The sequence below is a fragment of the Lagenorhynchus albirostris genome, chromosome X (assembly GCF_949774975.1).
Source record: "Lagenorhynchus albirostris chromosome X, mLagAlb1.1, whole genome shotgun sequence".
Taxonomy (NCBI): Eukaryota; Metazoa; Chordata; class Mammalia; order Artiodactyla; family Delphinidae; genus Lagenorhynchus; species Lagenorhynchus albirostris.
The window spans coordinates 57,884,784-57,901,249 of NC_083116.1; the positions used below are offsets into that span (position 1 = coordinate 57,884,784).

Genomic DNA, 16,466 nt, shown 5'->3' on the forward strand with positions numbered 1-16,466 from the left:
TTCTTGCCTTGAGAAGGTCGTTTAGCATTTTTATAAAGCTGGTTTTGTGCTGCTGAACTCTCTCAGCTTTAGCTTGTCTGTAAAGGTTTTAATTTCTCCCACAAATCAGAATGAGATCCTTGCTGGGTAGAGTAATCTTGGTTGTAGGTTTTTCTCCTTCATCACTTTAAATATGTCCTGTCAGTCCCTTCTGGCTTGCAGAGATTCTGCTGAAAGATCAGCTCTTAACCTTATCGGGATTCCCTTGTGTGTTATTTGTTGTTTTTCCCTTGCTGCTTTTAATATGTTTTCTTTGTATTTAATTTTTGACAATTTGATTAATATGTGTCTTGCCGTGTTTCTCCTTGGATTTTTCCTGTATGGGACTCTCTGTGCTTCCTGGACTTGATTAACTATTTCCTTTCCCATATTATGGAAGTTTTCAACTATAATCTCTTCAAGTATTTTCTCAGTCCCTTTCTTTTTCTCTTCTTCTTCTAGAACCCCTATAATTCGAATGTTGGTGTGTTTAATGTTGTCCCAGAGGTCTCTGAGACTGTCCTCAGTTATTTTCATTGTTTTTTCTTTATTCTTCCCTGCAGTAGTTATTTCCACTAGTTTATCTTCCGGGTCACTTATCCGTTTTTCTGGCTCAGTTATTCTGCTATTGAATCCTTCTACAGTATTTTAAATTTCATTTATTGTGTTGTTCATCGTTGGTAGTTTCATCTTTACTTCTAGGTCCTTGTTACATGTTTTTGGCGTTTTGTCTATTCTATTTCCAAGATTTTGGGTCGTCTTTACTATCATTATTCTGAGTTCTTTTTTAGGTAGACTGCCTATTTCCTCTTCATTTGTTAGGTCTGGTGGGTTTTTATCTTGCTCCTTCATCGGCTGTGTGATTTTCTGTCTTCTCATTTTGCTTATCTTACTGTGTTTCGGGTCTCCTTTTTGCAGGCTGCAGGTTCGTAGTTCCCGTTGTTTTTGGTGTCTGTCCCCAGTGGCTAATGTTTCAGTGGATTGTGTAGGCTTTCTGGTGGAGGGGACTAATACCTGTGTTCTGGTGGATGCGGCTGGATATTGTCTTTCTTGTGCGCAGTCCACGTCTGGTGGTGTGTGTTGGGGTGTCTGTGGACTTATTATGATTTTATGCAGCCTCTCTGCTAATGGGTGGGGTTGTGTTACTGTCTTGCTAGTTGTTTGGCATAGGGTGTCCAGTTCTGTAGCTTGCTGGTCGTTGAGTGAAGCTGGGTGCTGGTGTTGAGATGGAGATCTGTGGGAGATTTTTGCCATTTGTTATTATGTGGAGCTGGGAGGTCTCTTGTGGACCAGTGTCCTGAAGTTGGCTCTCCCACCTGAGAGGCACAGCACTGACTCCTGTCTGCAGCACCAAGAGCCTTTCATCCACATGTCTCAGAATAAAAGGGAGAAAATGTAGAAAGAAAGAAAGAAAGAAAGATAAGGCAAGAAGGAAACAAAGGAGGGAGGGAGGAAGGAAGGAAGGAAGGGGAGAAAGAGAGAGAGAGAAAGAAAGAAAGAAAAAGAAAAGGAAAAGAAAGAAAAGGGAGAAAGAGAGAAAGCAAGGAAGCAAGGAAGGAAGGAAGAAGGAAAGAAAAGAAAGGAAAGGATAAAATAGCATAAAGTAAGAAAATAAAATAGTTATTAAAATAATTAAGATAGTTTTTTTAAAAAAGAAAAAAAAAACGGATGGATAGAACCCTAGGACAAATGGTGACAGCAAAGCTATACAGACAAAATGTCACACAGAAGTATACACATACTCACAGAAAGAGGAAAAGGGGCAAAAATAGTAAATCTTGCTCTCAAATTCCACCTCCTCAATTTGGGATGATTCGTTGTTTATTCATGTATTCCACAGATGCAGGGTACGTGAAGTTGATTGTGGACCTTTCATGTGCTGCTTCTGAGGCTGCTGGGAGAGATTTCCCTTTTTCTTCTTCGTTAGTACAGCTCCGGGGGCTCAGTTTTGGATTTGGCCCTGCCTCTGCATGTACGTCGCCAGAGGGCGTCTGTTCTTCGCTCAGATAGGATGGGGTTAAAGTATCTGCTGCTTCAGGGACTCTGGCTCACTCAGGCCGGGGAGGGGAGGGAGGGGCACGGAGTGCGGGGCGAGCCTATGGCGGCAGAGGCCGGTGTGATGTTGCAGCAGCCGGTGGTGTCCCGTGGAAGTTGTCCCAGGATCGCGGGCCCCTGGCAGTGGCAGGCTGCAGAAGTTCCTGGGAGCGGAGGTGTGGAGAGTGACCTGTGCTCACACACAGGCTTCTTGGTGGCAGCAGCAGCAGCCTTAGCCTCTCATGCCCGTCTCTGGGGTCCGCGCTGTTAGCCGCGGCTCGCGCCCAACTCTAGCTCCTTTAAGCAGCACTCTTAATCCCCTCTCCTCGCGCATCAGGAAACAAAGAGGGAAGAAAAGGTCTCTTGCCTCTTAGGCAGGTCCAGACTTTTTCCCGGACTTCCTCTTGGCTAGCCGAGGTGCACTAACCCCCTGCAGGCTGTGTTCACACGCAGTCCTTTCCCTGCGCTCTGACCAAAGCTGGAGCCTCAGGCCCCAGCCCCGCCCGCCCCAGTTGGCGAGCGGACCAGCCTCTCGGACTGGTGAGTGCCGGTCCGCACTGATCCTCTGTGCGGGAATCTCGCCGCTTTGCCCTCCACACCCCTGTTGCTGTGTTCTCCTCCGCGCCTCCGAAGCTTCTCCCCCTGCGCCACCCGCAGTCTCCGCCCCCGAAGGGGCTTCCTAGCGTGTGGAAACCTTTCCTCCTTCACAGCTCCCTCCCACTGGTGCAGGTCCCGTCCCTATTCTTTTGTCTCAGTTTTTTCTTTTTTCTTTTGCCCTACCCAGGTACGTGGGGAGTTTCTTGCCTTTTGGGAGGTCTGAGGTCTTCTGCCAGCGTTCAGTAGGTGTTCTGTAGAAATTGTTCCACGTGTAGATGTATTTCTGGTGTATCTGTGGGGAGGAAGGTGATCTCTGTGTCTTACTCTTCTGCCATCTTCCCAATTCCCCCATCTATCGATAGTTTTTATTGCTTTCTGTGTCCTGTCTGAGAAGTCTTTGTCTACCCTGATTGTCAGATTTCTGATATATATTTACTAGTTATAAATTGATGTAGCCCTTAAAAAATTTTATTTAGGTCTTGAAGCTTTCACCCAGTAGTCAGAGCTTCTCATTTAGGACCTTATGGTGGCTTAAAAGAAATCTAAATATCTCAACAAAAAATTTAAAGACAGTGGTTTTTATCACTGCTTCAGGGTTATTTTTTTCAACACTCAGGATATTTTATAGTTTTGTTGAGTGATATATTTAGAGGATGGGAAGGGATGGCAGAAGTGTATTATTCTCAGGCAAGGGAGAGGAGAGTATAAATTTGCTATGGGAAAACTCTAACATCCCTCTCTTTTCCCTCCTTCTCTATACTGGCTATTACCCACCTTCTCCTTCCACTGTTGTCTCTGATCCAAGGGATCATAGCTTCTAGGCTTCCTTGATTCCAACACCTAGAATTGTTAGTATAGCTGAAATTTTTCCTAAATTTTAAAGCTCTGTAGAGATCTGGATAGTGTAGGAATTTGCATCATCCCCAAGAGAATTATCAGATTATAAGTAAAGTAGTGATCTGTATTAATAGACCTACTTTCAAAGGTGTTCAGTTTAACCATTTTCTCTGTTAGAGCAAGCAGTGATTTTTGGTAAAATATTTGAGCCTAAAAACTGACTGTTCTTGAGACCAACCAAGAGTTGATTGAGGAGAAATCTATCAGAATTTTTAGAGGATATCCAGTAGCATTATGGATGAGTAATTTTAGATATCATCTTAAAGGTTTTAGTTTTTGTTTAAAAAAGACCTTTTATAGATTTTTATTTCATTAGAGAAGGATACAGAGAAGCAAAAATGTAAACAAAACCAAGAATCTCTCAGAATTAAAGTAGATATTGTAGGTGGGTTTGAGTGTACTTTGGGGCTCATCATACAAAGAATCAGTATAACGTGATGAGTTTTGCAAGGATTGGGAAGCCCTGTGTGTAGTGCTGAGAGTTCTGGTTGCCAAAAGTCTGCTACTTACAGAAGTTAATCAGAAGTCCAGTGTCTACAAGGTTTACCTGATCCTAGCTAGGAGACCTCTGGGTTCTCTAAAATGGAGTGATCTTCACAGGACTGTGGAGTGAAGAATAGTTTACCCAGTTACCAGTGGAAATATTGTTGTTGTTATACTTATCACAGAAGTCTTGATGTGAATGACTTTGTCCCAGGATCTACTTTTATTTGTGGCCCTGAAGGCTTAGAATGGCACAGGGCCTTCCAGCAGATCTCGAGTAGCCAATTATATATGTGTATATACAAAATTTATTTAGGCATGGGAGATGGGTTTGGTGGCGGTGCTAGCAGTGGATATTTACTGCTTGTGGAAAACTTAGCAGTTTTTTCCAGTGGCTTTCTTTGAGATCTACCAAGATTTTCTTCCCAGCCATTTTTATTAACCCAGGAGTGAGATTTGTTTATGTTAAAACAAATGTACTGCTCAGTGACCATATCAGGATGTTCACAATCACATGATCCAGTGGCACTTGATCAGTGCTGAAAGCTCTAAGGAGGCCAAAGCGATCTTTTAACTCCTTATACAATGAAAAGTTGACTTTGAGATCTGAAAGGCTCACTTCTATTTATTTTGTTCTACTGTCTCCTCTAATCTCAGCATCCCTATTATGTGTGCTTTTGAACTCTGGGGTAGCAATGTTGAAAATGACATGGGATGAAGATCAGTGACTTGATTTTTTTATACCCTTTTCTTTACTCTTATTTTTTATTGTTACAGAAGAAGCTACTATGGAGGAAACTGGGCCAGTTTTAGCTTTTCAGGACTGTTGTCCTGGCTAAAGGAACACCAGGTAAAGTTCTTATCTGATTTTTTAATCTACTAGGTTATATTTTGTGTCACGTAATAACCCTGCATTGAAGAAGACACTAAGTTTCCTCTGTAATATAGGATTGATAACTTATTTACTTATTTAACAAAAACTGTGCAGTCACCTTTTCAGCTAATATTTTTCCAATACCTCTAAAATATAGATTTCACTTTTTAAGTATAAACAGATAACATTGGCTGAAGAATAAATCATATATGTTTCATACCGTTTGCTAATTACTCTGTACGCCCAAATATCAGGCAAGATTTTTTTTCTCCCAGTCTTTCAGAAAAAATATTTCAGTCCTTATAAAATCTCACATATTACTAGTTGTTCTTTCAGTTAGTATGTTTTGGAAAAAAACCTAAGTGTTTGGGGAAGATACATTAATTTGAAATGATCTCAGTCATTGGTGGTTTTACATATTTATAGAAGTCACCTGACAGGATCATACCTGACAGTAAAAACAAAATGCAAGGAAAGAAACAATATAAATTTAGTAATTTTTTTCCCTAAGGGTAGGATCTCACTACTACAACTGTTGGATATCATTGTAAAGAAGTTTTTAGAGATCATTTACAGCGTACGTTTAACACGGGGAGTTGATTGTCATGCAGTTTACCAGTTTTTATGAGACATTAAAAAAACTGTCCTAATTTTATGTAAATGGTGCATGTGGCTTGAAATGGAATTCCTACTGAGAGCATCATACATAGAATCAGAAACTGCTGTATCTCAAAAGGGTTCAGACATTTGGGAAAGGAGGATGATAGACTCTAGAAAATTGTATTCAGTTAACTAAGAATAATATAGCTAAGACTTAACTAAGCACTTACCATGTACCAAGCTAAGCATTTTAGTTTTCTTGATTGATTTAATGGTATATATGACTCAAAAAGTGTAGTGATGACAAAGACATTGACATTGAAGATACACTGAAGATTCCGTTTGAATCTTATTATTGTATGAAATGAGAGTGTGGAGAAACAAGCAATATTTGTAAAGTAACATTTCATGTAATGACTCAAACTATGTATGAATCAAGAAAGTAAATGTTATAAATAGATTCATTTAACTGTTTAAATGAATATGCCTCAAATATTTTATGTTGATCAGAAACCCTTTTTTGAACCTTATCCTTGGGAAGTGTGTGTGAGGATCACCTCATGTTGAGTCATATTCAGTACTTCCATGCAAAAATTTAGTCTAGATTCTCAGAACAACAGCAACAAAAATACCCTAATTGTCTGAATGGAAAATTTTTGGTGAGTGAAGGGATTTTTAAAAAATAAACTTTGGTAATGGGTTAGATTTATTAAAACAAAATATTTTTGTAGATGTTCCTTTTATTTTAATGCTTCTTTTACTCCAACATCTTGACTCTGTCACCATATCCTTTTTCCCTTCACTCTCTGTCCCTGGTCCATAGTTCTTTTTTCAGGCTGTTAACCCCTGTCTATATGTTCAAAGTTCCTGTACTTCACCTCCTCTTCTATTTATGTTGGGATGTTTAATGCTGTCTAATAATTACACTTGATAATAAGAGCCATCTGCCACTACTTTTCTTCAGCTTAAAATATTAAATTCAGGACAGTGCAGCCTTTTAAAAATAATTATTGCCCTACTTTATGAAATCTGTAACTTTAGAAATTTTCTGAGGTGAATTTACTTAAAACAAAGGCTACTGTAGTTATATTTCACTACTAGTTTGTTGAGTATATATAATACGTTAAAAAATTTTTCTCTCTGAGAGATGGGTAACAAGTGGATTAAAATTTTAAACAGATTAAAAATTGATCCTTGACCTTTGGAAAAGGTTTATCTTGACATCTTCAAAAATCCCCTGTATTCAAATATTGTATCATATAACTTTCTCCATAAAATATAATTAGGAATTATTGAAAAACTTAAAGAACCACTTTCAGTCCTTAGTGAGAGTTTATATACTTTGTTATACATTCTTGTTTTTATTGTATTTCTAAATATAAAATATTCAGGTCGATTATTATAAAGTCCTTAGTTATATTGGGCTGAGTACTTTTCAAAAATACTTTTACATATAATCAAAATTTGACACAGCTAATGACCAACCTTCAAAAATCTGAAAGTAAGCAGAATGAAGTAATTTTGGGCCTGCTTTTTTAACAACAAAATGTAAAACTTTATTATTAATAAGTAATATGTGCCTTTTGATGTGATGAGAGGCAAAGCATGAATTTAGAAAGGTATAAATTTTATCAGAAAAGTAGAGGTTCAGAGTACCCAATTTAATTACAATTTCTTATCTGTATATTGTTTAGGAAAACAGTGATATTGTAAATGAATGCCCACTGTGGCAAGAGAAGATCCTTGAAAATGAAGAAGCTATTGCTCTTAGCAGGAAGGACAAAACCATTCAACATGTGGAAGTGTTTTGTTATGCCAGGTATGAAAATTATTTATTTACAATAAACTATGTTCATGACTTCTTATTCACATGTCTTCAGAAGAAGCCAGCAGTAAGAATTTATATGGCACTGGTTGCTACAAGTCTACTTGATATGCTGGTTTGCATTTTTTTAAATGTAACATTAGTTTTGTTAGGTTTGTTCATTTGTATTATTTTTTAGATTCCACATATAAGCGATACCATGTAGTACTCGTCTTTATCTGACTTATTTTATTTAGCATAATACCCTCTAGGTCCATCAGTGTTGTCGCAATTAAACTTCAAAAACCAACAAACTCATAGAAAAAGAGATCAGATTTGTGGTTACCAGAGACGGGGGTGGGGGGTGGTGGTGGTGGTGGCAGGGTGCGGGGAGGATTGGATGAAGGCAGTCAAAAGTTACAAACTTCCAGTTATAAGATAAATAAGTACTAGGGATGTCATGTACAACATGATTAATATAATGAACACTGCTGTGTGTTATATACGCAAGTTGTTAAGAGTCAATCCTAAGAGTTCTCATCACAAGGAAAAATATTTTTTCTATTTCTTTAATTTTGTATCTGTATGAGATGATGAATGTTCACTAAACTTATTGTGATAATCACTTCATGATGTATGTAAATCAAATCATTATGCTGTATGCCTTAAACTTATACAGTGCCGTTATGTCAATTATATCACAATAAAACTTTTGTGGAAGAAAAACATAAAACTTTCAGTTGTGGAAGAAAAAAATAAAACTTTCAGTTTTCTCTGTTTAGATAATATATTAATGACTTATAATTTACTGAGCTCTTTTATTTTTACTTTTTATTAAAAAAAATTTTTTTGGCCGCACTGCGTGGTATGTGGGATCTTAGTTCCCAGACCAGGGATCGAACCCACACCCCTTGCAGTGGAAGCACGGAGTCTTAACCACTGGACCTCCAGGGAAGTCCCGTGAGCTCTTTTAAATACATTATCTTATTTGATCCTTACAATGGTCCTGTGCTAGGATAGAGCACATAGTATTAGATTTTTCACAGAGTCCTCAGTGGAGCTCAAAGAGTTTAATTTGCTGAAGGTCACATAGCTTGATAAATATCAAGGCCATACCTAAGCTAGATAGTGGTGGAGTCCAAGATTAAAGCCCAGGGTTTTATAATCCTAATTCAGTGTTCTTCTAACTCTTAGATAACAGTCAGTGTAGCAAAATGGAAAATTATAATTTTGAATTAAAGAAATCAAATTGAGTGGCCATGACATCTGGGGGCATATTTTTGTAAATCAAGAGAGAAGTGGGGGGAAAGTAATGTTTTCAGTGTCTCCTTCTGAGTGAAAGAATTCATTGTTTTAAAACAATTGGAATAGTTTATTTTTTCAGATGACATGGTTGATGGGCTGAAAGGTAACAATCACATAGTTCAGTTCAACTGTTATGGAGTTATGGAGTTGAGGGTTTTAGAAATCAGACTGTCAAGCTCTTTAATAGTAATTAAAACTTAAAATCCAAGATACTAGAAATTTTTCAGGACGTGTACTGTCATCATACATATCCTTGCTGTGGTACAGTGGTAAGTGTGACCTGAGCCCGTGAAAAGTTGGGGAACCTGTGGTTGATTTCTTAACCTATATTCATATCTGTCAGGTGACTAGCATTTTCTGCCATTAATACATAGTTAATTTTCTATGATTTTCTGCAAAAGGACAGCCTTTGAAATATCAGATACAGATTATAATTTGCATAATGCTAAATGGCATTCAGTATGGAAAGGTATAATTCTCTGATATTGTTTAGACCCAGCGTAGACAGATCTAGAACAGAAGGTGATCTCAAGTGAAAATTCATACGCTTTAATGAAACCAGGAATAAATATTTGGTAACTTTCTTGTGTGTCCATGAATACTACTTGACTAGAATATAGTGACAGTCACACTCAGGCCCTTTGAGAGGTACTTTTGCTATTTCAAGGCCTTTGATTTCTCTATGCTTCATGACAATTAGTGTTTATGGTTTCTGGTGACTGAAATGACACATTTTGAGTGCAGAGGAAATCACCTCGTTTTTTATTTCTGATCTCTACAGTTTCATTTTTGGAACTTCTCAAAGTGATAAAAGATTGGTGGTGGAAGGTTTGTTTTAAAACAGAGAAGTAGGACTCTGCTGTATATTTTCATTGCCCATTAGAGGTTGGAACAAGAGGTGAACTGGGATAATGTTCTATATGTCTTCATTTACTTGGAAAGGGTAGCTAGTTATTAATGCCATAGTAAGCAGGATGAGCCCTGAGAGCATCCAGTGGGGGAATGTACAGAAAATCTACTTGTCTATAATAAGTGCTACAAACATGAGTAAACAGGAATAACAGTACCTTTCTTAGCCCCAGCCAGACTATGGCATCCTTAACCTTTTGGATCATGACCACAAACTTGGCATTATATGAAAAGGGCTAGGGCCAAAATACCTGTCACAGAGATTTACTTTATATGAGAATTCATCACGCAGGACCCACTGGCTTAAATCAGAATCCTTGTTGAATACATATTTCTGACAACCCTATTTTCTGGTTTTCCTACTATAGTAGTTTAAAGCGGCAAATAGGAAAGGGGTGTCTGCTGGAGGCAGGCACACTGAGAACCACACTGAGACCAGGGTTATACGCCTGCCTTTATGATTCAACTTACTGTATGATACTGAGCAAAAGATGTCCTCTTGGACTAGGTCATCTCAGAAGTCCCTATGGGCTCCAACATGCTGCTGTTTTATGTGTTAGTTGATAGAGTAACAGAGGAAAAGTAGACAGAATCAGCAAGCTGAGAGCAGGCTTTGGGCCATTTAGTGTAGGGGCAAATGGCTTTGAATCAGGATCCCTCAAAGACATCACTGTATTATAGCACAGTATAACAATTGATGATCATAATTCTATCCCGATGTCTTCAGGAAAAAGTTAAATTATGTTCTCTCTACTCCACTTGAAAAGGTGGGGGTATTTGAAATACACTTTAGAAAGATGAATATTAAAACTGATTAGAGGGCTTCCCTGGTGGCACAGTGGTTAAGAATCCACCTGCCAATGCAGGGGATGCGGTTTCGAGCCCTGGTCTGGGAAGATCCCACATGCTGCAGAGCAACTAAGCCCATGCGCCACAACTACTGAGCCAGTGCTCTAGAGCCACAACTGCTGAGCCCACGTGCCACAACTACTGAAGCCCATGCACCTAGAGCCTGTGCTCAGCAACAAAGAGAAGCCACCTCAATGAGAAGCTCACGCACAGCATCAAAGTGTAGCCCCCGCTGGCCGCAACTAGAGGAAGTCGGCGCACAGCAACAAAGACCCAACACAGCCAAAAAAACCCAAAAAAACAAAACTGATTAAAATAAAAATTTTATCATTTTAAAAGATTACTTTTGGTGCTCTTAGAAAATTCCCTCATTTTCTCCCTAAGAAAGGATATCACTATGTAGTAGATCCTCGACGTTCTTGTGGGATACATCACAAAATTCCTTGTGAATCCCCTTTTGTAAATATGTAATGAAGAATATGGTGCAGGTTCCTGGCTTTTTGTTGTTATTGCTGTTTACATATGTGTTATTGATGTTACTGTTACATTTTGTGGATATAGTGTGTGTGTGTGTGTGTGTGTGTCTGTGTTTCATTCTGTACAGTTTTAACACATATGTGGGTTCATGTAACCATCACCACAGAGAACAGATCAGTTCCATCACCACAGGGATCCCTCCTGTTGCCATTTTATAGCCACACCTCATCTCCTTCCCCAAAGTCCTAACTCCTGGCAACCACTAATCTGTTTTCCAACTCTATAATTTTGTCATTTTTGAGGACATTATGTAAATGGAACTGTACAGTATGTAACCTTTTGCCACTGGCTTTTTTCGCTCAGCATAGTTACCCAGAGATTCATCTAGGTTGTTGCTTGCATCAGTATTTTGTCCCTTTTTATTGCTGAGTAGTATTCCATGGTAGCAATGTACCACAGTTTATTTAGTCATTCATCCACTGAAGAACATCTGGGCTGTTTCCATTTTGTCTGTTACAAATAAGAATGCTATAAATGTTGGTTTACAGGATTTTGTGTGAACATAAATTTTTATTTTTCTGGGATAAATGCCCAAGTGTACAATTCCTGGGTCATATGTATGTTTAGTTTTAGAAGAAACTGACTTTTCCAGAGAAGCTGTACCATTTTACATTCCCACCAGGCATGTGTGAGTGATTCAGTTTCTCCGTATCCTCAGCATCATTTGGTGGTGTAACTTTTTTAGTTTAGCCAATCTTATAGGTGTGTAGTAGTGATATCTCATTGTGGTTTTAATTTGCATTTCCCTGATGGCTGATTTTGAATATCTTTTCATGTGCTTATTTGCCACCCATATGTCCTTTTTGGTGAAATATCTGTTCATGTCTTTTGCTCATTTTTTAATTGGATGGACTTTTTTTTTCCTGTGGAGATTTAAGAGTTCTTTATATATTCTAAATGTATCCCTTGTTAGTTATGTGGTTTACAAGTTTTAATTTTTGTATAAGGTGTGAGGTTTAGGTCAATGTTCATTTTTTTTAACCTATGGATATCCAGTTGCTTCAGTACTATTTGTTGAAAAGGCTGTTTTTCCTCCATTGAGTTACTTTTGCATCTTTGTCAAAAATCAACTGACTGTACTTGGATGGTCTGTTTCTGGATTCTGTTTTCTGTTCCATTGATGTCTATGTCTTTTCCCACACCAGTATCACACTGTTTTGATTACTGCAGCTATACAGTTGGACTTAACATCAGTTTGAATGATTTCCCCCAATTTATTCTTCTTTACCAAGATTGTTTTAGCTGTTCTACAGTTTGTGCCTTTCCATATAAATGTTTTAATAAGCCTGTCCATGTCTAGAAAACATTGCTGGAATTTTGATAGGAATTGCACTAAAGTTACAGATCAACCTGGGGTGAATTGACGTCTTTATTATTTTGAGTCTTCCAATCCATTGACAAGGTAGGCCTCTCCATTTAGGGAGGTCATCTTTGATTTCTTTCTACAGGATTGTGTAATTTTCAGCATACCAGTTCTGTACATGTTTTGTTAATTGTATACCTAAGTATTTAATTTTCTTTGGAGCCAGTGCAATTGTAAGTGGTATTATTGCTTTTTTAATTTTGGTTTTCACTTGTTCATTATTCATATCTAGAAATATAATTGGTTTTTATGCATTCATCTTTTATCCTGAAATCTTGCTGAACGTGCTTATTCTAGGAATTTTTTGGTAGATTCCTTGGGATTTTTGCATAGGAAGTCATGTTTTCTGCAAAGAGGAACAGTTTTACGTCTTCGTTTCTATTGACTTTTTTTTTTAGTCTATTTTCTATTGAGAGTCATGTGTTTTCTGTCCATAGCCACATACTGCAAGTTAATTGTATTTTCTACTTATCCTTAGGCTCACTTAATGAGCATTTTTTTCATAAAGGAAGTTATTATCACTTCCTGAGGACTTTGTAATTATACACTAATGCTGGGCAATCATTTAGGTTCTCTCACTTGCTAATTATCTTGATCTTGTACACTACTCTCTCAGCATATGCAAGTCAAATCCACAATCTGACCAAATGACAAATTACCAAAAACCTTACACTTTAATGGTCATTCATGCCAAGAGTTTATTTAGTTGCATCAGGCATATAGAGAGAAGTCAAACCTCAATCCCTGGTAAATTATGCATATAGAATATTGTTTTAAATATTGATATTTTGGTAAATTTCCAAAATATCATGTAAAGATAGCTTTATAATGATATGAATGCTGAAATATTATGACTTGTCTTCCCATCTTAGACCAGATGAGTTAGCTTATAGAGTTGACGTTTATTAGGCCAAAATCTATGGCTTGATTCTTGTAGATGTCACTTGATATTTCATCAAGGAAGAATAGTGTCTATCTCTTGGCCACAAACAATATTATAGTCATAACCAGTAGCCTTTTGATTTTTAATCTTTGATTACAAGGAGGACAGGGCAAGGATTCAAGTAGATCAGTGCAAACCCATCACCACTGCTTGGAAAATACCTCAAACTACATGGCAAGTCAGTAACACCATATTCTAATGTAAACATATAGGATAGCACATTATTTTTTTTTATGATTGTTGACTTTACTTATTTTCAAAAATAATTCTTAAGTGTTCAATCTAAAGGTTTTAGTGATCTTTTGAACATTAAAGTTAGTATTTTTTGGTTATTGCATAGTTAGGCTAAATATTAAAATAGAAATTGTAGGGATTAGTCTCTTTTCATAACTTAAGTCCAGTTAACACAAATTCTATAAAAAACTACCCAGATTGTTTTGTTTTATCAGTGCTTTGTTACCCTGAATGCTGCTTGTAATAGGTGAGTTAATCTCTAGTTTGGGCCAGAAATACTTTTGCTATACATAGATTATCTTTCTTTGAAACAAATTTTGTGATTATACAGTTGACTTATAGAAGGGAAGAATAAAAGAACTATAGCATTTATTGGATATTATCTTTGTGGTAGCTGCTATAACTTGCTTCCTTACATATTTTATTTCATTCAGTTTCATTTAATCTGTGCTATGACCAGGGAGAGCCAGAGATAGGAGAGCCAGGATTTGAGCCCACATCTATCTAACTCAAAAGTTTGTGCTGTTTCCATTGTGTCACATTGTATTTCAGGAATCAGATAAATACATGTATGCGTATCAAGGAAGCCATTCCACCAAGTGAATAAAGTATTTCCTTTGTGAAGACTAGCACCTAAAGAAGTACATTTACTTCTTTAATTTACTAGAGTAGTGTTTAGAATTGTAAAGTAATTATACCTATATTGGGGAATGAAAGTGCCTAACTCCCAATGTTTGGAAGATAAGGGATGAATCCAGTAACCTTTAGTTGTTGTGACTGTAGTTTGTACGCCACAAGATACAGTAGTTTAGGTGAGGGGATAAAAGCAGCTGCTATTTCTGGTTTTAAATATCCAACAGAAGATGAAAAGGCACAGTACATTAATCCACGCAAACCCAAACAGTTCTTAGGTAAAAGATGATTGCCTATTAATTGCATGATGTCATGTAGTTTCTTTAGTGAGAAGAGATTTTTATCTTTCTAAAATATTGGCAAGAACTTGTACCTTTTCTGTCCTTTCTGTTTTTGCATAATACTGAACATTGTTTCCCCTGTTCTGGCGTGATAATGTTAAAACAGGATGAAAACTTGCTTCTTAGATTTATAGACGAACCAGCTCTTTCATGGATTGATACTAAAATAAAGACATTGTAATACTCATCTAAAATTCTGTTCATTTACTTTAGGTTCTAAAACTTTAATTAAAAAATTTTATAAGTAACATGAGCCTTTTAAGCAAAAACGTAATAATACCAATAAGAAAGAAATACAAAATTTTAAAAAAATGAAAAATCACCTATAAGTTTTATAATTTAGAGGAAGCTATAATTTACCACTGTGTACAAGTAAGTTTGTTTTAGGCTATAAGTGACACAGTGCCCAACTAAAAGTGGATGGGTAGGTGGGAGGGTAGGCAGATGGGTGGGTTGGTTGGTCCTGTTGCAGAATTCACTAATTGAGAATCTTAATCACATCAGAGTTGGGGTAAGTCCCCAGCACTTCTCTTAGCTTCCTGTCCAGAGTTACAAGATAGTTGCCACGATTCTGAACAGGTTTTCACACAGCAGAAATCTCAACGTGAAATGAAGGGGGAGAGATTTTCTTCTAACATGTGTATGCTTTTTTTTGTTTGTTTGTTACTATTATACTAGGGAGTCTTTACCAAAGCCCCCAGCAGATTCTCCCTTGTCTCATTGGCTAAAACTAGATAACCAGCTCACTCTTAAATCAGTCACTAACAAAGGGCAGTAAAATTACCATAATTGGTTTTAATCAGTCATGATCCATCCCCTAGTCCTGGGTATCTTCTGCCTGATATTGGAACAAAATTGCAGCTCTTGTGGCAGGGAGGAAGACAGTAATCGTTGTTGAGTAGGCAACCAATAGTACCTGCTGTACACCACCTTATGCTATTTTGTTCTTGGAGAAATGTGACAAGAGGTTGATACTTCAGCTATATTCTACTATACGTGTTAACATTTTAAGTTGGTAACAAATAAGGAAATATATCTACCAATATATTATATTGCAGCAATTCAAAATCGACTACAGTGTTTTTTTTATATTGCTGTTTTCTGGAACAACAACTTTTTGATAGTCTGATTCTTATGAGTAACCATTAAACATTTATTTGCAGGAATAAACAGCTGGGTAGCAGTGTAACGTGTACTGTGCAAATCAAAAGTGAATGGCCTTAGCACAAAGTGCATACATCAAAGTAAAAGAATACAATTTCTGCAACAAGCTATACTGTGGGGAAAAAAGGTGCAAATGACTGAAAAATAAATAGTGAACACCTGTGCTGAATAAATTAACCAGCTGGTTGGCAATTTTTCATTTGACTTATCTAAAAGGGTGACTGTTACAAGGCATTAATAAGACATATTCACTTTGAGGTGTTCCCTTGTTACTACCATTAATTGATAAGCAATACTAGATAATATCAGAATTTATACCCCTAAATTCTCAGAGTTATATGTAGATTGTGGCAAGCGGTAAAAAGTGCATTCAACTAAGCAGTTATTCAGCAGTTGCAATTAGGTAAAATTATCTCAAAAATACTGTTACACTGTATTGTAAATATCCTTTGAAATTCAGATAAGCAATATGTGACATTAGATTTCATCTGCCAATTTATTTTCATATTGAAAAATTTTATAAGAACTAATGATGCAGATTTTTCCCCTTTGTATGTTAAAATCATAGTAGTGTTTTAGAACTCAAAGTTTCCCTTGAGAGCTTATAATTCAGCCACATTCATTTACAAATGGCAAATGTGTTTTTATACTTTTCAAACTTTAAAATTAATAAAATTGAGTTATTATTCTGAGGTGTTCTCCAAAGTTTGAATTATTTTTTTAAGAAAAAAAAATTTTTTTTAACCACAGTATAAAGTTTTAAATTTGAGGGACGATAAGTCCTTTTTGATGAACAGAATTTTGCTTGCTGAGGAATTAAGTGGAATTTGGGGAGTTTTCTGGTGTCGTTATAACTTCTAGTTAGGTATTAAATTCAATGT

The 16,466-nt window shown here is 36.9% G+C and overlaps 1 protein-coding gene across 1 annotated transcript in view; it reads left to right on the top strand.

Annotated features, from left to right (window-relative positions):
• CHM (CHM Rab escort protein) overlaps positions 1-16,466 on the top strand; it is a 175,627-nt gene that overhangs the window by 25,371 nt on the left and 133,790 nt on the right. The window contains exons 3-4 of the mRNA XM_060137299.1: positions 4,807-4,879; positions 7,198-7,322. Coding sequence (XP_059993282.1) covers positions 4,807-4,879; positions 7,198-7,322 — 198 coding nt within the window. The remainder of the gene's footprint in view (positions 1-4,806; positions 4,880-7,197; positions 7,323-16,466) is intronic.